Source organism: Chinchilla lanigera, unplaced genomic scaffold, assembly GCF_000276665.1.
Source record: "Chinchilla lanigera isolate Chin_1 unplaced genomic scaffold, ChiLan1.0 scaffold00032, whole genome shotgun sequence".
NCBI classification, from domain to species: domain Eukaryota; kingdom Metazoa; phylum Chordata; class Mammalia; order Rodentia; family Chinchillidae; genus Chinchilla; species Chinchilla lanigera.
Genome location: NW_004955433.1, coordinates 13,527,499 through 13,552,877, shown reverse-complemented (window position 1 = coordinate 13,552,877; position 25,379 = coordinate 13,527,499). Strand labels below are relative to the sequence as shown.

The window sequence follows — 25,379 nt, the reverse complement described above, 5'->3', positions numbered from 1 at the left end:
CTCCCGGACTTTATCTGTGCAAGGTGGAGATCTGAGATTTCGTTTCGTTCCTTCATTTTGTCATTTTTAAAGATCCCTAGGTTCTCTGGGGCTCAGTGTTGCTCCTGTGATGGGTTGGCAGGGGGCAGGATCACTCACTTCATGATGAGCTCACTGAAGTCACTGAGTTTTCCAGGGACTCAGTGTCCATCCCATGATGGTGGAGGTGGGGCAGAGTGCCATCTCTCCCTTCCTGGCAGGTCAACAAATGTCCTAAGTTTCCCTGGGACTCAGTGTCACTCCCACAATGGTGTGGGGGAGCAAGGCATGGTTCACTGAGGCTCCCAAAGCTCCTCAGGTCTCAGTGTCACTCCTAAAACAAGGTGAGGTAGGCATGCATGGCTCATTGAGACTCCTGAAGCTTCCCAGGACTCTGCCTGGCTCTCAGGACAGCAGAGGTTGCCTGGCATGCCTCACTGAGACTTCCAAAGCTTCCAGGGCTCAGTGTGGCTACCATGATGGTGTGGGTGGTTGGGTATACAATTTTAGAAACTTTGTCAATTATTGCTGCATTTATTTTTTATTTTTCATAGTTTTTAATTTATAGAAAGTACAGTAGTATATTTTTCATGCTTACCTCTAATTTATCATAGGTCATATAATTCTTTGACTTAGGGAAATGATATAAATCTCTCTTAGAATGGGTAAAGTAAAGAGAAACAATCTATTTTTAAAAACTACTAATTAATCATGGATGGTATGCTGATATGGTGTCATGGGAGTACTCACAGACTGTATAGGGAAATTTAAAGCCATAATAAGGACTTTATTGCTCATTCTGAAACAAAAATCCTTAACCACAAAAATTAGTAGCTGGGGTTTGAAGGCTCCATAGCAAGAAGGGGCACTAGTCCAAGACTGGACTTTTGCCAGGTGCCAGCCATAAAGACTTAATACTTTCATGCAGCTGTGGTGGCCTTTTGCCAGGATGTGGTTTTGCCAGTCTTTTTGACAGGCTTCTTCTCAAGCATACATCCATGAAGTCCCTTTTCTTCATAACTGCCTGGCTCTGTCTATTTATCTTATTTTTATTAAGACATCACAGAAACTCCACTGGGACACTGTAATGGTCATAGTGGCAAAAATGTGACATTAGTGTGAGAATAAGGTGGGTTCTAGAAACATGGCCTTTGTCCAGACTGCATTGGAAAATGACATAGGATTGTAGATTTACCAGCAGGAGCCTAGTGAATGACATATGACAGAGCACCTCACCCAGAGTCACCCTCCTCTAACCTTTTTCCACAAATGATCCCCAAATATCACCTAGTAGATCCCCAGACTTCTAGTATCTTATTGCTTCCCTTTCCACCACAGTGTCACCTATCAATCCCAAAGCTGAGAGAAGGGGTAAGTAGAACATTGCCTTGCTCTTGTCTAATACCTTTCCTAACATGTGCACTCCATACATTTGGTGAATAAATCAATGGATGTGTAGGCTCTTGGCTGTTCATTTGGAGCCACCACAGGCACCTAGTCTCCCAAGTTCTGCTCAGTTTCTTAAAACTGAAGACCAGTTGCTAGGATTTCACTCTCTAGATCATATAGTTCCATGTGGGAAACCATATGGCACTCCCCAACGGAAGGCAATAATCTCAGTCAACTACCACTTAAACAGCTAAAGTGACATTGGAAAATCAGACAAGTTATTGACCTCGAGGTTTGGGTGGGGCTTATTAGACTCTAGCTTAACTCTTCATTTCTACAGAGTCATGATGAGCCAGGTATAGGCTTTAGCTCTTGTTCCTGTCCAGATCTAGGTGTGGCTGCCATTGTTTGCAGAATTAGTTGGTATGTAACCACAGTTGGTTGAAGGTAATACTTCACCCTTATCTTTTATGCTCTTAGAAAAATATATCAAATGATATTTCTGGACTGAGAACCAGGGCTGTTTGCTCTGTTTCAATAGCCAGTTGGATACAGCAAAACAGTATGTTTAACAGGCTTTTAAAAATTTTTTTTAATTTTATTTTTATTTTTGTGTGTGTGTATGTGTGTGTTTGTGTGTTGTCTATTTAGGAAGACCATCCAGATCTCTTTATGTGGCTAAAGAGAGGAGGACTTTCTACTAAGGTGCTCTCTATGAACTATGTGTCTCTCCTAGATAAAAGGGAGGAGCTCCAGCCCCCTCCAAACTCTATAATATCTAATCTTCTCTGGGAATGGATTCTAATGCTGTCACAAAGACCTTTCCCCATCACAGATTCAGGTCTCCAGTAGGTGTGTTTCAGATAGAATTTGTGGTTTTGAACTTCTTTGAGAATATCCTGAGATTTATGGCTACTGATTGCCCAATATTCTTTGATGTCAATATAGGTTTATTGAGGGCAAAGATAGGCTTCTCTAGTGACTATGGGAAATAGAATCCATTACCCCAGATATCTTGCTTCTCCTCAGGGCTTTCCTAACTCTTCTCTCCTTCTCTCATCCCAAGTGAAGGAATTAACAATGCACTTATATACAAAACCAAAGTACTTGACCTTGACCTATGTTAGTGTTTATGTTATGTGGTTAAAATATCTCTCTGATGTATTGAACTTGAATAACAGTTGTTAGCCTCCAAAGGTAGAAGTCAAAAGCCTCAAGCACTTGTCCTAACTTTAACATTGAGGTGGAATGTGTCCTGAGCAGTATTTTGTCATCTTTGGATGTTAATTTTCTCTGGGCAAGAAGAAAAGAATTGGGATTGGTATCATGTATTAGTCTGATTTTGCTGTCATAACAATATAGCACACACTGGGTGGCTTAACTAACAGGAATTTATTTTCTTATGGCTGTGAAGGGTGAAAGTTCCAGATCAAGGTGTCATCAGTGTTGGTTTTCTCTGAGGCCTTCTTCCTTGGCTTGTAGAAATTATCTTGCCTCTACACAACATGCTCCTTCGGTGCACATGTGCCCCTGATGTCTCTGTATATGACTACTTCTTTATATTAGATAAAAATCTTCCTTTCATTTAGATACCAAATATATTGAGTTAGGGTCCACCGTGATGGATTCATTTAAGTGCTATCTCCTATTTGAATACTTTACCTTCAAACACAGTGACATTGTAAGATACTGGTTAACATAGAGTTTCAATTTATGAATTCTAAATATACAAGTAAGGGTATATAGATCATTTGATGAAGGATTTGAAGATCATTTGTCTTACTTTAGGTTTGTGAAGAAGACACCTGAGGCAAAGATTCCAGTGTGATGTGTTTATTTTGAGAGTTGCAAGAACTAGTGGTGGGAGTTTGAATCATAGGCAATGAAGGAAAGGCACCCCAAAATGAAACATTATGCAGTTGTTTGGCTGAGCTTATTAACAAGTGATAACTATAGGAAAAGAAAATGTGTTTCATACTATGCTCCAGTGAAGGGAGCTGAGTTATTTATATACCACTCCAGTCAGTGCTTAATTCAGAGCTACTTCAGGGGATGGAAGAATTGCGAATTCCCAAGAATTCTGTGTGCCGTGCATAAATGGCTTTGCTTCACTCTGGGGGAACTGCCTAAGTAGAAAGAATCTCTTGACAGTTGGAAGTTGTCAGAGAATACCAAGTCTGTAAGATCCAAGAGGAATGGTCAGCCATTGACAAAATCTACTTTACCTTTCTGATCCTCAATTCTACGAAAGTGGTGTGTGACTGAGTGGGCACATACTTGCTCAGGGGAGGAATAGAGACCAAACAAACAATATCACCTAAATCACTACTGTAAATTATTTGTAATGTGCTTGCATTTGTCAACATTGGCTGCCTAATGTGTAAAGGGACTCCAGCATAATAAAATTTATTTTTTGTTTGCATGTTTGTTGTAGATTAATGTGCAATTGTTATCTAAGTACATGTCAGTGACTTAGGCTCTATCTATCTTGTAAATTCTTTGTCCCCTAGGGCCTCAGAACTTTTGGGTAAAGCTGCTTGTAAGATAGAGAACACATGTGGAGAAGTTCCAGCTGTGTCCTTATTGTGCTGTGCTGGAGATAACCCTGTCTTATGCCATTGTTATTTCATTGGCAGTTGGTAATCCCTTGCCTCAGATAAATGCCAAGAGGTCAGAGCCAAGTGATTCCTGGCTGGGCAATGTTTATTGTTTTTTATATTCTTGATAACTGGTGATAGAATCTTAATGTAGTCTTGATGGCTAAAGTTGCTGAACATTTTTTTCATATACTTATTGGTCATTTGTACTGTCTTCCTTTGAAAAATGTCTGTTCAGTTCATCTTGCCACTTATTGATTGGATTGTGCTTTAATTTTCATTTTAAATTGTGTGAGGTTTTATGTATACCAGATAATACTCTTTTGGAAGAGTAGCTGGGAGGGATTTTCTCCCACTCTGTAGGCTGTCCTTTCTCTCTCCGGTTGTTTCCTTTGCTGTGTAGAAGCTTTCTAATTAAATGTAGTTCTATTTTTTAAATTCTTGCTATTATTTCTTGCTATTAAAGTGCTTTTCAAGAATTATTTGACCGTGTCTAAGGCTTCATGTGTTTCCACCATCATTTTCAACATTATGTGTCTTTCACCTGGGTATTTGACCCGTTTTGATTTTTGTACAGATTAGAGATAGAGATCTAGATTCACTCTTCTACATGTGTATACTGAGTTTTCCTACCTTTTATTAAAGAGGTTATCTTTTCCCTTAAAATAGGCATATTTTTGGTCCCTTTGGCAAGCAAGAATCAGATGATTGTAGTTATGTAGTTTCTGTGTCCTGTACTCTATTGTATTGGCCTATGTGTCTGTATTTTTGGCAGTTTATGTTGTTTCTGTAACTATAGTTTAGGTTATTTTGAAATCAGGTACCATTGTGATTCTTCTAGCTTTGCTATCTTTGTTCAGAATTGCCTTGGCAATTCTGTTTATTTGTTTTTGTGCTTCTACACAAATTTTAGGATTTTGATAGTTCTACGAAGAATACCATTTATATTTTGATGAGAATGCACTGAGTTGGTGGATTCATTTTTAGTAATGTGTATATTTTAACAATGTTAACTCGGCTGTTTGATGAACATGGCAGGTCTTTTCATCTTCTAGTGCCTTCTTCAATTTCTTCCTCACCATTCAGTAACAGTTATTTTAGAGGCCCTTTATTTGTTTGGTTAGGGTAAGTGTTAGATATCTTACTTTGAATCTACTATAACTGAAATTGTTTTCCTGATTATTCTTTCTCTTCATTGTTGGTGTATAGACAATTAATTGATACTTGTTAATTTTGTATTCTGCCACTTTGATGAATTTGCTTATCATACTTAAAAGTCCTCTGGTAAAAGTTTTCAGGTCTTCTGATCATACTATCTGCAAATAGGGATCCTTTCTTTGCTATTTGTATTCCTTTTATTTCATCTTTTTTAATTGTTCTGACTAAACTGTCAAAGATTATATTAAAGAGACTGATGTCAGTGGACACCTTTGTCTTGTTACTGATTTTTGATAAAATACTTGCATTTGTCCCCATTTAATATTATGTTCAATTGGATTTGTTGCATATAGTATGTGTTATATTGAGGTAAAATCCTCTATATCTACTGTCTTTAGAACTTTTATTATAAAGTTGTGATTTGTGGAAAGAATTTCCTGCTTTTATTGAGATTGTCATGTGATTTTTATGTTTCACTCTATTTATCTGGTGTACAATGTTTATTGATTTACACTTGTTGAGCTACACTTGCATTCTTGATATAAAACCACCTTGATCATGTGGATAATCTTTAAATGTGCTTTTGAACTTGGTTTGTAATAATTTCATTTAGGATTTTTACTTTTATGTTTATCAGGATATGTCTATAGTTTCCTTCCTTCCTTCCTTCCTTCCTTCATTCCTTCCTTCCTTCCTTCCTTCCTTCCTTTCTTCCTTCCTTCATTCCTTCCTTCCTTCTTCCTTCCTTTCTCCCTCCATCCATTTCTTTCTTTTCTTCTTAGTCTTTATACAGTTTCAGTATCATAGTGATACTGGTTTCGTAGAATAAATTTGGAAAGATTCATTCCTTTTCTATATCATGGACTTGTTTTAGATGTTTTGCTTTTAGTTCTTTGATGATCTGATAATATTCAACAAAAAATCATCCAGACCATGGCTTTTATTTGTTGGGAGATATTTTTATTACCACTTCCATGTGTGTTATTGATCTATGCATTTTGTAAACTCTTGATTCAATTTAATAGGTTGTATGTGTCTAAAAATTTATTAATTTCTTCTAGAGGTTTCAGTTTATTGAAATATAAATTTTAATATAGTTCTTAATGATCCTCTGAATTTCATTGTGTCTGTTGCAATAGCCCCCTTTTCATATCTAATTTTATTAATTTGCATCTCTTTCATTTGGTTAGTTTGGGTAAGGATTTATTAGCCTTGTTTATCTTTTCAAAGGACCACCAAACAAAACCCAATCCCGTTAGTATGGAATTCAAAGCTCTCCCTGAGATGCACTCGTTCATACAGACATTCTTGTCTACTCCATATGGATTCCACCTGGTGCCCCCCACTATCACCCACTGTTCACTGTTCACTCCTTGTCTCATTTCAGGTCCCAGCTCCTCTTTTTTTTTTTTTTTTTTGGTTTTTCTCTGGTACCGGGAACCGAACTCACGACCTTGCGCTTGCCAGGCAGGCGCTTTGCCGCTGAGCTAAATCCCCAGCCCCCAGCTCCTCTTGATTGACACAAGGTCTCACTTTCTCCTTCAAATCCTGTAGGTTTCTGATTCCTCTCCCAAGACACAGCCTCTTTCTCCCCAGTATTGGGTCCAGTATTCTTCTGGCTCTTTTTCTCTGGAGAGTAAACTATCCTGAGAACAGGGGCCATTTATTTTGATTTTAATGTATAAATATTTCCAGAGACTCCTAAGAGGGAAAGTAAATGTCTTACACATTGCCAGCAGTAATCTTTTTTATGATGACTTTGGCTGGGTGCTTTTTTTCTTAAGTTCCAATTTACCCCTTTAATCAGGCCTTTGTTAGGAAGGATGTTTTCCTCATTATTTTAAAGAAAGAAATGAGGGCCTAAGAGTTTAGGTTATTTGTTGAAGGCCATGAGCCTAGAAATGGCAAAACCCACCTGGAGTGTGGGCCTCACCTTTTCCCTCTGATGTGTTCTCTTTTCCTCTCTATGTCCAGCAGGGCGCGCATCTTCACCACCTGTGGTGGACACCGTGCATGGCAAAGTCCTATGTCAGCCTGGAAGGCTTTGCACAGCCTGCGGCCGTCTTCCTCAGAGTTCCTTTTGCCAAGCCCCCTCTGGGATATCTGAGGTTTGCTCCTCCACAGCCTGCAGAGCCTTGGAGCTACATGAGAACACCACCTTTCCCTCCCATGTAAGTAGCAGGGGCAGCTTTGGTATCTTTTACTGGGAATATTTTTCTCAGGGTGATGTAGGAAAGAATAAAGACAACATGCTAATTGGCTCTACTATATTCTGCAGTCATTAAGAACCTTTAAAACATTCCAGCACTATTACACCTTTCTAGACCCTTTTATTCAGCACGTAGTTACCTAACACTCATTGTGTGCCAAGCATGTTCTCAGTTTTTAGAACCCACTGGAAAACAAAACTTTCCAGAAATGGGCAGAGAGATAAGAGCCAATATGAAAGGTTAAAAATTAACTTGGTAATCCTCAGGTCTGTTTTTTTGCCAGTACTATGCTGATTTTGTCACAGTAATTTGTAGTATAATTAGAATAAGGGGTTGTGATGCCTCCTAACTTGCCTTTGTTGCCCTGGATTGCTTTTGCTATTCTAGGTTTCTTCTGGTTCCAAATGAATTTTAGGAATATTTTCTCTAGTTTTGTGAATTATGCTAATGGAATTTTATTGAGATTTCATTAAATATGTATAATAGTTCTGGCCATATAACAGTATGGTCATTTTCGCTGGGTTGATTCTTCCTATCTATGAGCAAGGGATATCTTCCCATTTCCTGATATCTTCTGTGATCTCCTTTTTCAGAGCACTGTAATTTTCAATATATAAAGTTTTTACCTCCTTTCTTAGATTGATTCCAAAGTATTTCAGTTTTTTTGCATGCTCTTGTAAAGGATGTGGTTTCCCTAATTTCTCTCTCCATTTGCTGCCCATGTATAGGATTGCTATTGATTTTTGAGTGTTGACTTTGTATCCAGCTACACTTCTGAATTTGGTTATTAAATCTGCAAGTGTTTTGGTGGAGTTTTTAAGGTCTTCTATGTCTAGTGTCATTTCATCTGCAAAAAATAATAACAACTTCCTTTCCTATCCTTATTTCTTTTATTTCTCTCTCTTGTCTAATTGTTCCGGCTATTGTTTCCAGAACTGTATTGAATAAGACTGGTGATAGTGGATATACTTGTGTTGTTCCTGATTTTAAAGGGAAAACTCTCAGTTTCTGACCATTTAGTATAATATTGGCTGTTGGTTTGTAGTAGATGGTTTTTATCAGATTCTGGTAGAGACCATTTTTTCCAATTTCTTGTTATTTTTTTTTTTTATCATGAATGGGTGTTGGAGTTTGTCAAATTTTTTTTGTATCTATTGAGATGATCATGTTATTTTTATTAGTAAGGTGTATTACATGTATTGATTTGCATATGTTGAACCATGCATGTGTCCCTGGGATGAATCCTACTTGGTCATGGTATATAATCTTCCTGATGATTTGCTGCAATCTGTTTACCAGTATCTTATTGTAGATTTTTGCATCTGTATTCATTAGGGAGATTGGCTTGTAGTTTTCTTTTTTTGGTTGGGTCCTTCTCTGGTTTTGGAATTGGTGTTATGCTTGCTTCCAGAAAGAATTTTGGAAGGATTGTTCCCTTTCAATTTCCTTAAAAAGTTTCAGCATTGGTGGCATTAGTTCTCTAAGTTTCTTGTAGAATTGAACAGTGAATCCATCAGGGCCTGAGCTGTTTTTGTTGGTAGGATTTTAATTGCATTTTCAGTGTCATTGCCTAATATCAGGCTATTTAGCATTTTTATATATTCATGAATAAGTTTTGGTAATTTGATTGTGTCTATGAATCTGTCCATTTCTTCTGAATTTTCCATCTTGTTATAATACAGATTCTCATAGTGGTATTGATAATCTCTGGATTTCTGAAGGATCCCTTATGATTTCCCCATTTTCATTTTGCTTTGTGTTTTTTCTTTCCTCTTTTTGATTAGATTGGCTAATATTTTGTGAATTTTATTTTTTCTTTCAAAGAACCAACTTTTTCATTCATTGATTATTTGTATTATTCTCATAGACTCAGTTGCATTAATTTCTACTCTTATTTTTATAATTTCCTCTCACATGAGTTATGGGTTTGATTTGTTCTTTCTCTGGAAGTATGAGATTCAAAATTAGGTTGTTTATTTGAGCTCATTCTGTTTTCCTGATATGAGAGTTCCTCACCATAAATTGTCCTCATAGGACTGTTTTCATTGCATCCCATAAGTTTCAGTGTGTTGTATCAGCATAATCATTTAATTGTATATACTGTTTAATTTCATCTTTAATTTCTCCCAATGGTATCTCTTCTATCTTGAGACCAACTTGGTTGGGTATTTATATATAAATATTAGTGATACGAAATTTTTTCTTTTCTGTCTCCAATGCAATCCTTGGCAGGCTCTCTAACCCCTTTGTGCCTTGCCTTCCTCACCTGTAAAATAGGGATAAGAAGAGAATCTGTGCTAGGGGCAGATTCTGTGAGGCTTAAATGAGTCAGTACACAAACAGGATTTAAATCAGTGCCTGGAACACTGGGGAACTCAGAATACATTGCAGGTTGTAAACTATGCTGATCTTAGACACCTCTTAACAGGGCAGCCTACAGTGGTGGCCTGGGGCAGAGTGATGAAGGAATGTTAGCATGGCAGGGCTGCAGGATCTTTATAGAACTGGCAGATTGGGCCCAAAGCAAGAAAGGAATTTACTCGTAATCAACCAGGACATCTGAGGCTGAAGTAGTCCTGAAATGCACTTCTCCTGAAGTTATTCCGAAAACTTCATCCCTGAACTGCTGAGCATAATTTCTTACATTGAACAGAGTTCTGCTTGAAGGAAATCTACTGAGGACAGGTACATGATTACTTGGTAGAACACAGTTACCCTGTAGCCCAGCAGAGAATGGTTCTGCAGGAGATAGCATCTCCTAGCGAAGAACAACATGTGGGCAATCCCCTGCCTCTGGATCCTAGAGTACCTCCTAGAGGTTATGAAAAGAGTAGAGATGTCAAGGCCTTCTCATTCTGCATTACCTGGGGAGACTCTTGAGTCCAAGGGATCTCACCGGGCCCGCAGGTTGTCTTCTGCCCATTGCAATCACTCCAGTCTTGTGATCTACATTGAACACCTCAGTACAAGGTCCAGACAGAAAGACCATTTGCCATTTCCACTTTGTTAAAGCTCAGGTATTTTTCCTTCCCTCCCAGCTGCTCACAAAATCCAGAAGGGAGCCAGGAGCTCAACGATCGCTATACCAATAGGAAGGAGAGCATTTCTCTGTGGCATTTTGAAGACTGCCTGTATTTACATATTTACACTCCTGTGAATATGAGGAAGAAAAGCAGTCTCCTGGTAAGCTTGGCACTGGTGAACACTTGTGATTTTCAGCATCCTGGAACTTTGAATGCAGCATAGACAGCAGTGAAGTCAGTTTGGCAAAGCTACATGTTTTATTGCAGTGTATTTGCCTCCCTAACTGCATATGGTGTAGGCTGATGATGGCCCAGTGAGTCAGCATTTCCCAGAGAACAGAAGACCAGAGTTGAGGTCTACTGCAGGTGTGGGTTAGATAGTGGGTGAGGTCATGCTGGAAAAGGTGAAGTCCACAGTCCCTGAGGTGGCAAAAGGAATCACTCAGCCAGTCCTCCTTGAAAATGCGGGCACGGAGCTCAGAAGTGCAGGAGGAGGGATGTGGGCTAGGAAGTTGTTCCTTTATGCATTTTTAAGGCACAAGGGGTTGAGGATAAATGCTTCCTCATTTATTCACTCATTCACTCATGCTTCTATTGCATACTTAGTGTGCCTAGAAGCACAGTTAGTCTAAGGGGTTAGGAAAAGGAGGAAGAAACCATGAACATACAGCCCTGCCTTGAAGGATCTTGCTCTGGGGTGGGGAAAACAGGTGCATCCTAAATTTTCCAGCATATCATTTCTCAACAACCCTTGGTATCATTCATCATTCAGAGATGATTGTGACTTAGCTCCTACACTGAAGATTAGAAAGAAATACATCTGCTGAAGAGAAGATGCTTTGAAAGCCTGGAAGCAAGAGACCCCTACTTATGGAACATGTTCTAGAAGTACAGGGTCTTGGTTTCAGTCTTGAATGTGCCTTTGAATCGCTTGGAACATTTGCACATTTAACTTCTTTCAATATCTATTTCTTCAAACGAGAATAATTGCATAAGAGTATTCAGTGATGACTGTCAAGCTTCACTAAGTCCTGGCTGAGTAAACAGAGCAAACACAGAACACATTAAGTGGAGCTACAGAAGGATATTCTTGTTGCCCTAACAGATTACTGTGCTATATTTGTGGGCTGCAGTCAGGGGGAAGGCAGGTTAGCACATGAGGTCTGAGGCCAGACTGCCTGCTCAAGTCTTGCTTCTACAACTTATTAGCTGTAGGATTTGGGGAAATGAAGTGCCCTATTTTCCTGTCATATCGGACATTATGATTAAGTATTATTTGGATAAGCAATATTTCAGTGCTGAGAGCAGTTATTGGGATATAGTTCATGTTATATCCTCTTTATTAGCAAGATTATTGCAATACTATTTTATCACTGTCACTTCTCTTTTAACAATATGTGAACTATAAAATGCAAGAACATGACTTATAAATTGTTCTGTTTATCGTATTGTCATTTTCAATTCTCATCACAGTCTCGGACACACAGTAGATCTTCACCTATTGTTAGTCAGACTCTGAAGTCTTCCTGCAGGAGGTGAAGGTGAGGTAGGGGTGAGGAGGATATGTAGGACTTAAGCTCTAGAGGTGACAAAGTGGAGACATGGTAGGAAGTGACGCCCACCGTGGTTTTTGTAATTTTTGAGATAATTAAACTGCACAGGAAGTAAAATTCTCCACTGAAAGGTTAGCTGACATGCATAATTAGCTTCTGCCTATTCAGCTGGTTGCATGGTCCAGGCATGAACATGATGGAGTTTTGGGGAGATTACAATACCCCTTGCCTTTACAGTAACTTTCCTGACATTCTCATTTTGAAGAGCTTTGGCAGGACACAGCACATGAGTCTGGGGAGAAAGGCAGGGCTGAAAGCAGTGAGAGGGACTTTGGCTAATGACCTCCTTGAGTCATAGCCATGTTGTTGTAAGTGATCAACTCAGAGAACCCCTGGGGTCTTTCACAATAGCATTTTTTATAATCGATGTGACTGTGTCCCCTTTGTCCAGGTGATGGTACGCATCCATGGAGGTGGTCTTGTGGTGGATGTAGCATCAACCTATGATGGACTGGCCCTCTCAGCCCAGGAAAATGTGGTGGTGGTGACCATTCAGCTGGGTGTCTGGGGATTCTTCAGGCAAGATATTGGACTCTTGTCTCTGTGTTTTCCCTTCTGTATTGGTTTGTTTTCTGGTGATATGGCAAAGTATCTGAGACTGAATAATCATTTAAATAAGCTGTTATTTTGTTCATTTCAACATCAGATGATTCTTTTGGATTGGCCTTTGGCTCTCATAGCATGGTGGAAATCTGAAAGTGAACCTTCTGCACACAGAATTAGTCACAGGACAAGTCCTGAAGTAAAAGAGCAGGATCTGGGATCATCTTGCTCTTTTACAGCAACTCAGTCATTTGGTAGCTCATGAGCATATCCTGAGCTCTATATTCACCTAGTCTAAGGGAAGCAGCCCCAGTTATCTAATTACCTTCCAGTAGTCTTCATCTTTTACAGGTTCTATCAACTTTTAATACTGGCAAATTAGGGAACATGGCTTTAGCATATGAACCCTTGTTTGAAAATCTCATGTAAACTAAGCCACAGTACTCCACAGCAAAGATATAAAGTCCCAGCTGTAACTAAGCCATCCAAAAATAGGCCCTTTCCTATGTTTCTTAATAGTGAATTCAGTCCTGCTCTGTTTTCTTTCCCATATTTTGTTTTCCTATCAAGAGCTAGACCTTCTGGTAAGCACTGGAAGGATGAATGGATATCAGATAGATGTGTAGGGACAGTAGAGACTCCCTCGATCTAGAGTTAGATAAGGGACCAGGCCCTTAAAGGAGCAGAGGAGACATGGCTTCTGTGTCACAGCAAACAATGGAGCTCACAGGCTGAGGTTTCACTTTTGTGAATAATTTATGTTTATATAATCTATTGTCTCTTCCTTTAATTCTCCCTTCTAGCAGGTCACTTCTCCCAAAATGAGTTGCAAACTAGTTGCTGGAAAATTCCTCTATACCCAACCAAACTCAGACCACTGCTAACAAGACCAATAACCAATCAAGTAGTTACCCTCTGAAGGGATGGAGGTGGAGCACCTACCCCCAAATAGGACTGCAGCCTCAGAATCCTTGGTGTCCCAACTCTGGGCTCTGACACTCCTGGATCTTTACCACTTTTTCTTGCAATACCTACAATAAAATTACTTTTGCTTTCCACTGGTCTTTTCTGACTCCTCTTCAACTTTTAATGTAAGAGACAGAGACAAACCTGGCTAGGCCAAGTCTGGGGACCCCTAGAGGCCAGAACCAGCTGACACAACAGATGGATGAATAGAGCCAAGGACTTTGGAACAATGCGTTCATGTAAGAACATTCTCTCTAAAACAACCCCCACTCTGAAAGTGAGTTCCTTGAACCTGATTATGTGTGTGGCAGCAGGCAGGGCCACTTGGAAGGAATATTGCAAAGCTACCTTAAGAATCAGAATGGGACTGGATGATATTTATGATTTCTTCCAAAATGTGAGAGCCTAGAAATCTGGGGGAAAGTAACCCAGGACAGCTAAGAGGTAGGTCAGGTCTGCTTCTGCCCCTCAGCCACTCTAAGGCTGAGAGTTGAGAGAAAACTTTCCAGTTTGTTCTCAGGACCTCAAACCAAAGCTTCCCATAGTCTGAAGGAATCTGCTACCTGTGGCTCCTTTTAGGAAGTTCAAAGTGCACAGAAGTTAAGAGCCCTGCAGAGGAGAAAATCCTATGTAAGAAATTACTGGATGAATTTGTGGCTGCCTGTAACCTGAGAGCTGGGAATGAACTGTTCAGATAAGAGGGTAAAGTCTGAGTAGGCGTGGCTAGGAAGGTCTTTGGAAGAGGAAAAAAAAATATTGGTTTAGATTAGTCAATTAGTTTAGGTAGGCTGAGCAGTCCTCAGCTTTAAGGCAAGACCAGTGTATTCCCTTGGAGCAGAAGGAACACACCGGCCCTAGAGCTGCTGTCCTTACATGATGCAGCTTCATGTGCTTGTCTTGGCCTGTCTTGCTGCTTGCACAGCTTGGGGTAAGTGCTTCTGAAACATAATTAAAGGCAAATGGAGGGTGGGGGATGGGAGGCACATTTACAAGTCCTTATTCTGAGCTGAAGTGGGTAAAGATATGCAAAGAACAAAACCATGACAGGTCTGGTTTCACCATGTGGTCACTTTCTGGACATGAACCTAGACATGGAATCATCCTAACTACAAGGAAAATCAGGAGAAGATGAATAAGCTAAGACCCAGCTATAGGCATCAGACACAAGAGGACAGGAAATAACATTTAGCTTCACCCAAGAGAAAGTATGAGAGATGAGTTTATTTTTCCCATGACTTCCAGATCTGGCCCGATCCTGAAGGTGGCTCAGTAGAACATGAAAAGCATGGACTAAGGAACCAGAATGGGTGTCTGAATCCTAGCTCAGCCCTTTTAGCTGGTTGCCTTTATGCTAGGTTCCTTAGCTGTACAGTGTCTCTGTCAGTCCATCTCTAGAATAGGGTTGAGAGTGGTTCCTATCTTAGTGGGCTACAGTGAGTGTGAAATGGGTTGTTGTTTCTATATCAGTATAAAGGTGCTAGTCAGAAGAGATGTGGGGAAGGGATAAAGGGGTTGATTTAAAATGGAGTGTATTAATAGGAAATATAGCATGTGGTAAAGCAGATCATGATCCATTGGCCCCTGAAAGGGCAACACGTTACAGGTCCCAAAGGACAGGTCATGTCACTGGAGCACAGACCTCAAATAAAAGCATACAATACTTCAGGAGGCCAGGAGTGAGGGGAGGCACTGGGGCAAGCGGCTTTGATGTGCATTCCACCAGAAGGAAGAGAAGATGCAGAGAAAGCTGGAATTGTGTTATTGGAAGTTGGGGCATGGGGGCTGTGTTAGCTGCATGGACCCTGGATCTGGGTGATTGAGGCAGGTGCATGTTGACCCAGGGTCTGAGAACCAGATATAAGAGATGGTTGGGGTGTCACCCACAGATTGACTGCACCCTAGGAGTGACAGTACATGCAGGATCAGCAAAGCTTTCAATTCATCAGATACAGAAAATAAATCCATGGTATTTCAGGGCTATCGCAAGGCACCTGAGCATACATCTGTGCCACTTTATAGACAGAGAACTTGAGACTCACAAAGCCATGTACTCTGCCAAGGTCAGGTGGAAAATCATGCCATGGTCTATCTCTGACTCCTGAAGTCACACCAGTGCTCAGACATCAGTGCCCTGATTGTCTAGATTGTACCTTCTCTGGCTGTGTGACACAGGGAGAGACCTGGAACAGAGGTAAAAGAAGGCACTCAGAGTGAGAGCAAAGCATTATTTTTTGCTGGTTTTCCTGGACGTGCAAACGTATTTCCATTTTTAGGAAGCCTGTGTGGACCAGTTCCAAACTCTGTTTGATCATGTGCTAAGTGAGCATATTAACACTTATACAGAAAGGTTTTTTTTTTTTTTTTTTCTTTTTTTAAAGACAAAATAATGTACAGAAAGTTTCAGGGTCACACAGAAAAGAGTTCAACATTTGCACATACTACCTGACATAAGTGATAAATTTTGTGACCCTTTTGTGACCATTTTTATTTATCTCTCTCACTTTGCTCAATCACATTTTTACCCTGGGCCTTGTAAATGTTATCACTGGGTTCTACCCAATTCATCTAGGGTGAAAGACTTCACTGAGCTAACACAGGCCACACCTAGTGATTTCTGCTTAGACTTTCCCCGCTCTGACCTCTTTGAAGCACTCAGCACTCTTGCCAATCCCTCCTCCTTCCTGGGCTGCTCTGACACTGTGCCTTTTTCTTGCTCCACTCTGGCAGGTGCTCTGTCTCAGCGGCAGCTGTCTCCGAGCTTTAGTTTCAGCTTGTTCTCTTGTCTCACACGGGTCTGTAATGAAGTCACACACCTGTGATGTGCTCCCTCTTCTTGAGGCAAATGCCTCTGCCTGCGTCTGACCCCTTCCTTCCACTCCTGTGGTGCCCTCGTGCTATGGCATTTTCTAGCCAGGATTCTCACTGACTGCCCCACTGAACCTGCCTCACATGGAGCCAGCATCTCATATTTGTTCTTCAGTGCCCTCCTTTGCTGTCCATTGCCCCCACATTGTCAAGTTCCAAGACCTCTTCATGATTCCTCCTTTCCATCTCCATATCACTTTATACATTTTTTCCTTGTTAAAGAAAAGGAGCCGATCTCCAACATGGACATCTTTGAATGACCAAAGAGAAAGAAACCTGCAGTGTCTCAAGCTGTGAACATCTCCATGTGCACTGTTTACCAGAAATATACCTTTGGGGGATTAGTAAAATAAGAAAACAAAAGGAAATAAACATGGCATTGTTAATAACCTCGTTAATTTGTAATCCGGTTTCCCCAAAAGAATTTTCAGTGTTATTGCCTATGCTTATGTGAGAACAAATCTTATTCTTGTCTTTCCTGGTTAGGCAATTTTAGGGACACACTGACATATGGTTGTTTGAAAAGCAGCAGATTGGGAGGACAAGGGGCTCGAAATCATGTCCTGTGAGCAAGACTCCAACATGCTGAGGTTATGGAGGCCAGAGAAGAGAAGAGAAGACTCCAGAGGGTATCCGTAGTGAAGGGTCTCAGAGTCTACCCACCACAAGAAGGATGATAGGGTAGTTGACACTGGACACGTGGCAGGGGAGACCAAGAGTGAAGAGGAGGGGCAGGGAGGTGAGGAAGAATTTTCTGCTCTACAAGAATGGAGCGGACAGAACAGACAGGACACTTTCAGTCCTCTTAAGCAACCCACTTCCAGCCACCTGAGGATGTTGTAGAAGTGTATTGTGTCCTTTACTTCAGAGCTTTTCCTGCTCTAATTAGCCCAGTGAATAGAAGCCAGTCCCTCAGCCTGTTTTCATAGGCCTTCATTCCATTCACCTGCGTATTTCACCATGATCGTCCACTGCCCAGAGACTCCATACTGTGGTTTTCCTAGGCCGCTCAGGGTCTGTGTTTTTTATCTCTGGGTCTCTGCACTTTCTCTTATTCCTGCTTCACCCCTCCCCTTCCATCCTCAGTTATTCATTCTCTTCCTGCTGCAATCCCAGCTTCTCTGTGATCCCACCAAGCTGAAGGCCTCGCTCCCTCTTCTCAATCATGTAGCACCTTTTTCATTCCTCTCCAACGACAACACTTCCTTCTTTCCAGCGTTATGCCAAGTTGCTCTGTGGCTTTTTACCCTATGATGTCAGTCTCTTTAGAACAGGATCCTCTCATTTTCATCCCACCATCTAGCTACAGCTTAGCACCAGGATGCTGAGTACACTCTAACAAGGCTTGTAAGTGGGACACAAAAGGCCTCATTCATCCCCAGCATAATCTCTGCTTTTTCAATGCCTTTTGGGGTGATTGTTTTCCACCTCTAGTTCTACTTTACTCCTCCAATTATCCTTCTAGGTTAGGAAGGACAGTATTCCTCATCCCCATAATACTAAGAAGAGACTGAGGCCAGAGAGTTTAAGTGACTTAGTCAAGGCCACATGCCCAGAAGGAGGAAAAACCTACCTGGAGCATGGCCTCACTTTTCCTCTCTGATGTGTTCTCTTTTCTCTCTATGTCTAGCAGGACACACATCCTCACCACCTGTGGTGGACACCGTGTATGGCAAAGTCCTGGGAAAATATGTAAGCCTGGAAGGATTTGCAAAGCCTGTGGCCATATTCTTGGGAGTCCCTTTTGCCAAGCCCCCTCTGGGATCCCTGAGGTTTGCCCCTCCACAGCCTCCAGATCCATGGAACTATGTGAAGAATACCACCTCTTACCCTCCCATGTAAGTTGGAGGGGGAGCTTTGGCATCTTTCAGTGGGATGTTTTTCTCAGAGTGATGTAGGAAAGAGTAAAGGCAATATGATTATTGGCTCTACTTTGTTCTGGAATTATCAGGAACCTTTAAAACATTCTAGAATGATATTGTACTTTTCTAGACCTTTTTTATTCAGCACACAGTTATTGAACACCTATTGTGTGCCAAGTATGTTCTACATTCTTAGAGTTGATTGGAGAACAGAACTTTCCAGCAATGGGTAGAGAGATGAGAGCCAATATAGAAAGCAAAAAGTGAATTTGGAATAAGTTAAAGTAGGACATGTGCTTTGGCAGAAGAAAAAGTAGTTGAACAGGTGATGTAGATAGGAGGTAGCACTGTGATCTCTTCTCTCTTGAGACCAATTTGGCTGGGTATTTATCTATAAATAGTAGTGAAATGGAACTCTTTCTTACTTTTGAAATTTTAGTTGTGTTGTTATGTATATGATGTCCTGTTTTCTTGGTGATCTTAGAAATACTCTCCAGTATAGAATTCATAATTGATTTTTCCTTTGTCCATTTTGCTAGTTAACTGATGTCTCAACTGTTACTTGAGAGCCTCAGTTCTTCTACTTCTTGTAGGCAGCAATTCTACCACCTGAGTCCATTGAGAAGTGGAAGTGTGGTGTATAGTGTACTTGGGAAAATAAGCACGGCATAGCGTGGATCACTCTGCTATGCAATCCTTGGCAGGCTCTCTAACTCCTTTGTGCCTTGTCTTTCCTACCTGGTAAATAGGGATAAGAAAAGAATCTTAGGGGTGCTAGGGATGGATTCTGTGAGGCTTAAATCAATTAGTACATGAGAGGAAGTTAAAACTGTCCCTGGAACAATGGGAAGCTCAGAATATGTTGTGGGTTATAATCTATATTGGATCTTAGAGACCTCTTATCAAGGGAGCCTACAGTGGTGGCCTGGGGCAGAGCAATGAGGGACTGTTAGCATGGCAGGGCTGCAGGATCCTTACAGAACTGGCAGATTGGGCTCAAAGCAAGAAAGGGATTTACTCATGGTCAACCAGGACATTTATGGCTGAGGCAGCCCTGAAATGCAGTTTTCCTGAAGTTATCCCCAAAGCTTCATCCCTGAACTACTGAGCATAATTTCTTACATTGGACAGAGTTCTGCTTGAAGGAAGTCTATTAAGGATGGGAACATGATTACTTGGTAGACGAACACAGTTACCGTGCAGCCCAGCAGAGAATGGTTCTACAGGAAATATCCCCTAGGGAAGAACAGCACATGGGCAAAACCCTGTCCCTGGATCAGTGCATCCTAGAGGTTATGGAAAGGGTAGAGATGCCAAGTCCTTCTCATTCTGCATGATCTGTGGAGATTCTCAAGTCCCAGGGATCTTACCAAGCCCTCAGGTTTCCTTCTGCCTATTGCAATCACTCCAGTCTGGTGATCTACAGTGAAGCTTAAATATCTCAGTACAAGGTCCAGACAGAAAGACCATTTGCCATTTCCACTTCGTTAAACCTCAGGTATTTTTCCTTCCCTCCCAGGTGCTCACAAAATCCAGAAAGGAGCCAGGAGCTCAATGATCTCTATACCAATAGGAAGGAGAGCATTTCTCTGTGGCATTCTGAAGACTGCCTGTATTTAAATATTTACACTCCTGTGGATGTGAGGAAGAAAAGCAGTCTCCCGGTAAGCATGGCACCACTGGTCAACACATGAGTTTCAGCAACCTGGGACTTTGAATGCAACATACATGGCAATGAAGTCGGGTTGACAAAGCTACACATTTTACTGTAGTGTATTTGCCTTTGTAACTGCATATGACACAGGCTGATGACCAGAGGTGAGGTCTACTGCAGGCGTGCATCAGATGGTGGGGGAGGCCATGTTGGAAAAGATGAAGTCCACAGTCCATGAGGTGGCAAAGGGAATCGCTCAGCCCTGCCTTGAAGGATCTTGCCCTGGGGTGGGGGAAAAAGGTGCATCCTAAATTCTCCAGCATATCATTTCTTAAGAACCCTTGGTATCTCCCATCATTCAGAGCTGAGTGAAGTCCCTACACTGGAGAAAAGCAAGCAACAGAGCTGCAGGAGAAAAAAGGCTTTGGAAGCCTGGAAACATGAATATATTCTAGAACTACTGGATCTTAGTTCCAACCTGAATCTGTCTTTGACTGGCCTAGAGCCTTGGGTAATTTCTAAAATTCTTTCAATGTCTATTTCCTCAAATGAGAATAATTACATAACAGTATGCAGTGATGACTGTCAGGCTTACTCACTCTGGGCTGAGTACGCAGAGCAAGCACTGCTCATACACTGGGTAGCGCTGCAGAAGGATCTTCCTCTTGTCATAACAACCGGGTTACTGTGCTGTACTTGTGAGCTGCGTCAGGGGGAAGGCAGGTTAGCACATGAGGTCTGAGGACAGATTACCTGGTCAAGACTTGCTGATATGACTTATTCACTGTAGGATCTTGGGCAATAAATTGTCCTAGTTCTGTCAGATGGGACATTATTAGTACCTATTATTTGGATAAGTAATATTTCAGTGCTGAGAACACTTATTGGTATATAATTCATGTTATATGCTCTTTTTATTACAATATTATTACAAAGCTATTTTATCCACTCTCATTTCTTCCTATTTAACTGTATGTGAACTGTAAAATGCAAGAACATGACTTATGAATTGTTCTGTTTATTGTACTGTCATTTTCAATTCTTATCACAGTCTCAGATACACAGTAGATCTTCACCTGTTGTTAGACTCTGAGGTCTTCCTGCAGGAGGTGAAGGTCGGGCTATGCTGAGGGTAATAGGATTCAGGCTCTAGAGGAGGGAAAGTGGAGACATGGTAGGAAGATAGTGCACTGACAGTGTTCTTAATTTTTGAGATTTCCCAGGAAATATAATTCCCCACTGAAGAGTTAACTGAGATGAAGCTGAAATACAAGCGCTTCCTCTTTCCCTTCTATATATTCAGACATTTGCATGGTCCAGGCATGAATACGATGGGGTGTTGGGGAGGTTACAGTATCTTTGGCTTTTTCTGTACCTTTCATGACTTTCTCATTTTGAAGAGCCTTGGCAGGAGATGGCACATAGGTCTGTGGAGAAAGATAGGGAAAGTGGTGGATATTGAGTGGGGTGATTGCCTGGCCCATCCTGGAGACTTGGGGAGGAAAGAGACCACCTTTTGCAACATCGTTGATAGTGATGGACTTTGTCTAATGGCCTTCTTGAATCACAGCCATGATGTTGTAAGTGACTGAGTCAGAATATCCCTGAAGTCTTTTCCAATAGCATTTTTTGTAATCAGTGTGGCTGTGTCTCCTTTGTCCAGGTGATGGTGTGGATCCATGGAGGTGGTCTTGCGGTGGGTGCAGCATCAACCTATGATGGGCTGGCCCTCTCTGCCCATGAGAATGTGGTGGTGGTGACCATTCAGTTCCGCCTGGGTATCTGGGGATTCTTCAGGTAAGGTATTGGACTCTTGTCTCTGTGTATTCCTTTCTGTATTGGTTTGTTTTCTGGTGATATGGCAAAGTACCTGAGACTGAATAATCATTTAAACACACTAAATTATTTTGTTAATTTCAGCATCAGGTTTCCTTGGATTTGTCTTTGCTGACAGCCCCTTGGCTCTGGGATAGTGTGATGGAAATCTGAAAGTGAATCTTCAGCATACAGAATTGGTCACTGCACAGAACAGAAAGCATAGGGCATAGTCTGAGCCAGGCTTCCTCTTTTATAGCAGCTCACTCTTTTGGGAACAAATTGCTATCTCATGAGTGCTACTTGATTGTCTTCCAAGGATAGCAGCATTTATGACTTACTCACTTCCCCCTAGGCCTCACCTTTTCCAGATTCTATAAGCATTTAATACTAACACATTAGGGTCAAGCCTTTTGCACATGAACCCTTGAGAAACAATCTACATGTCAACCAAACCTAAGTATTTGTCACATCAAAGGTATGAGGTCTTGGCTGCAGTCATGCCATCTCTAAGAACATCTTTTATTATGGTCCTTAATAATACATCCAGTCCCTTCATTATTGGGCTTCAGTGATCTTTTCCATTGACAGTTATACCTGTCTATTTGCTTTTGAGCTTTTACACGGTCTGAATCCCTGTCCCTAGGATGTCTGCTCTACTAAGCCCTCATGTTACTGCCTCTGAAATATTCAACTCCTTTTCACCTGTGTTGCATCGCAGTGCCCAGCAATACTGAGAAAAGTCCCTCTTTCCCCCAAGTGTCCTTCTTTGATGGGAGTGAGCATTCAGCAGGGTAATTAAGTGCTGTACTTCTTCTGGGCAAGTTAGGAGGGGCAGCCTCACAGAGGTAGTACAGATAATGCTTGCTGAGACAGATTTTCAACTAACCCCACTGCGAGGCTGTTCTCACAGAGACCAACAGAGACCTCCACCTGCGCTCAGAACTGGCTCACTGGGTTGCTCAGATTTAGCCACACCAGCCCCTCTCTCAGCTCTGAACTGCTTCATTCTCCTGGCTCTGACCACCTCCCAATTCCCGACTGCTCCTTCTTAGCCCCTTTATCCCCTTTTCTCCCCCATCCTCAGTCCTCTGTCTCTCCCCCTCTAATTCTTGAGTGACCCTAGCAGCACTTTCACAGCTCCTTGTTTCTAGTCTCCACCTGTCTTTTAATGCTGTCATTTTTAGCTACTTTCTCACATCTCCCTTGGATGTCTATTGAATGCCTCCGACTCTGCATAGTCAGACTATAGTGTTCACTACCTCAGACAGCCCTTAAGGACCACTACTTTTCCCTCAACAATGACTCTTTCCATTCCCATAAAATGCCCTGTGCAGCCACCAGCACTTTCATCTTCCCTGTTGCTCAGGATAAAAGGTTGCTGGGTAGATTGAACTCTTCTCTCTTTCTTCTATCTCACATCCACTTGGTCAGAAAATCTTTTTGGCTGTAACTTTAAAATATGTTTGTCCAACTACTTCACACCTACTTCTTGCTTGCACTGTAGTCCAAGGCCTGTGACTTGTCCTGGTTTATAACCTGTTATTTTACATGATGACTGCTTCATACAATAGCCAGAGTGCTCAAGCACTATTTTATAAACCTGTTATTGTTGCATGATGACTGCTTTGTACAATAGCCAGAGTGCTCAGGCAAGGCAGCTAGAATGACATCATGCTTCTGAGGAGGACTCTCAGGTTACTTACTAGGACACAGAAGTCCTCGCCAAGGCCCACAGCATGCTCTCTAGTGCATCTCACAATAGGTACCCTTAGTTTGTTCACTTGTCCCTGAGCTCTGTGCACTGGCTATTTCTCCTAAATGAAATTTCTTTCATTAAATAATTACAAGACCCTTGTGCTTATTTTACTCAGATCTCTACCAAATTCCAGTGTTGCAAAGAAGCTTTCACTGGTCATAAGATCCAAAATATCATCACACTGTCCCATGTACTTTTTTTAATCTAGGCTTATTTCTTCCCAAATTGCTTTCAGCATCTAACAATATATTGTCTTTTCATTTGCTTGTTTTTGGTCTCTAGGGTGAGCTGAGTGTAGCTGGAGATTTTTGGCTGTTTTGTTTCCATATGTGATTAAGTCCTTAGATTACTTTTGGATACTCAGTAGATGTTCAGTCTGCAGCAACTAGAAGAATCAGTGTGGAGCTCTCCAAACAATATTGCTATAGGAGTCACAATTGGGTCTGGCATGCAAAGCCCAGACTCATTTTGGAAGACTGAGAGTTCCCCGGACCATTTCAGTTCCGGAGAACACCACTGTGATGGCTCTGTTTCCTTCTCCCACTCTATCTCTTGCAGCACAGGAGACGAACACAGCCGGGGGAACTGGGGTCACTTGGACCAGGTGGCTGCACTACGCTGGGTGCAGGACAACATCGCCAGCTTTGGAGGGAACCCAGGCTCTGTGACCATCTTTGGAGAGTCATCAGGTGGTCAATCTGTCTCTGTTCTTGTAAGTGTTCCTGCTACTAGGCCTCAGCCCTAGGCTGGATATAATAGTTGCTGATGGGAACTCTTGGAGACCAGGCAATCCAGTCTTGTGTCCCTGTGCTTTTAAGACCTGGATTCAGACCTGAGTATCCAGTGCTCAGCATAAGCTTGTGAAGAACCAAAGCCCGACTTTCCTTGTCTGGAAGGAGGCTTAAGCCCAGCTTAATTTCATGGGGCCATAAGAACTTCCAGCCTCAGCCTGCAGTAGTAACATGTCTTTTCTTCCCACTTGGTTGAGTTTTCTTTCTTCTTCGTAGTCGCTGTAACACTAAGGCTCACCTTGTTTCTCCTGGGAAGTAGGGATGAGTATAAACTGTACATACCAAAAGGCAAGAATGAGCTGGATAAAGTGTTTACTTGGTTCCATGCAATATCCACAAGTTGAGGAGATTTGAGCTTCCTCTGATGTGTCCTGTTAACTTGTCCATACCAAAAAGGGAAGATAACACTTTCTGGGACTGTGGGCCAAGGTTGGCTGTGGGAATCAAATGAGCAGAAAGAGGGATGGAAGTTGGAATGGCGGAGGCATAGGATAGGGAGTTAGAGATGTGGACACACTCTGGGGTCATGAGATGTCTTGCTGGTGTGGGGGATGTGATGAGGGATACGGATGGATGACACAGAGGATGCTGGAAGCCACAAGGAATCATGAAAGTTCTCAGTGCTCAGCAGAGAGTCAGACCTGCTGCTGTGTTTTTAAAACAGGCATTGGTTTCATTGTTGAATACTCAGAAGAAAAGGTTTCAAATTTATTTTATTTTAAAGGGAAAAAAATAAAACAAAATTTCAAAACAAGATAATAGGAAGATAGCAATGATGAATACATTTTGTATTATTATCTTTAAAATAATCAGAGGACAAGATGTATGCATTTAATTGTCCAAACAACATTAACATAAATCGTTCTTTTCAATGAACTAAGAGAAATTAGTTCAATTAGTTTAATTAGAAATTAGAAATTAAACTAATTAGAAATTAGTTTTCAGTGAACTAAGAGAAATCTTAGTATGATAGACACTGTGAAATGATAGGAAACCGCTGAAGAGTAAAGGGCTTCCGGGATGTGGGAAAAGAGAAGGGAAAGAAGGAGAAATTCTGTATGTATGTATATACAGGATAGATAACATGGTTGTTCTTCTGTCTTCTATTTCTATGCT

The 25,379-nt window shown here is 41.3% G+C and overlaps 2 protein-coding genes across 3 annotated transcripts in view; both read left to right on the top strand.

Moving 5' to 3' along the window:
• The first annotated feature begins 286 nt into the window (after positions 1–286).
• LOC102010724 (putative inactive carboxylesterase 4) lies at positions 287–14,215 on the top strand. The gene is given in 6 exon segments (XM_013516106.1): positions 287–362; positions 7,137–7,188; positions 7,190–7,333; positions 10,411–10,555; positions 12,400–12,571; positions 14,097–14,215. Coding segments are annotated over 6 exon segments (708 nt in total).
• Positions 14,216–14,279: 64 nt separating this feature from the next.
• The window catches only part of LOC102010298 (liver carboxylesterase 1), a 34,371-nt gene continuing 23,271 nt past the window's right edge, over positions 14,280–25,379 (top strand). Inside the window, exons 1-5 of one of the 2 annotated variants that reach the window (XM_013516222.1) lie at positions 14,280–14,445; positions 18,016–18,220; positions 19,764–19,908; positions 21,562–21,695; positions 24,031–24,184. In XM_013516222.1, coding sequence (XP_013371676.1) covers positions 14,391–14,445; positions 18,016–18,220; positions 19,764–19,908; positions 21,562–21,695; positions 24,031–24,184 — 693 coding nt within the window. In that variant the 5' untranslated portion in view covers positions 14,280–14,390. Of the gene's footprint in view, positions 14,446–18,012; positions 18,221–19,763; positions 19,909–21,561; positions 21,696–24,030; positions 24,185–25,379 lie in introns of both variants that reach the window. The other variant, XM_005388336.2, reaches the window with a different exon arrangement.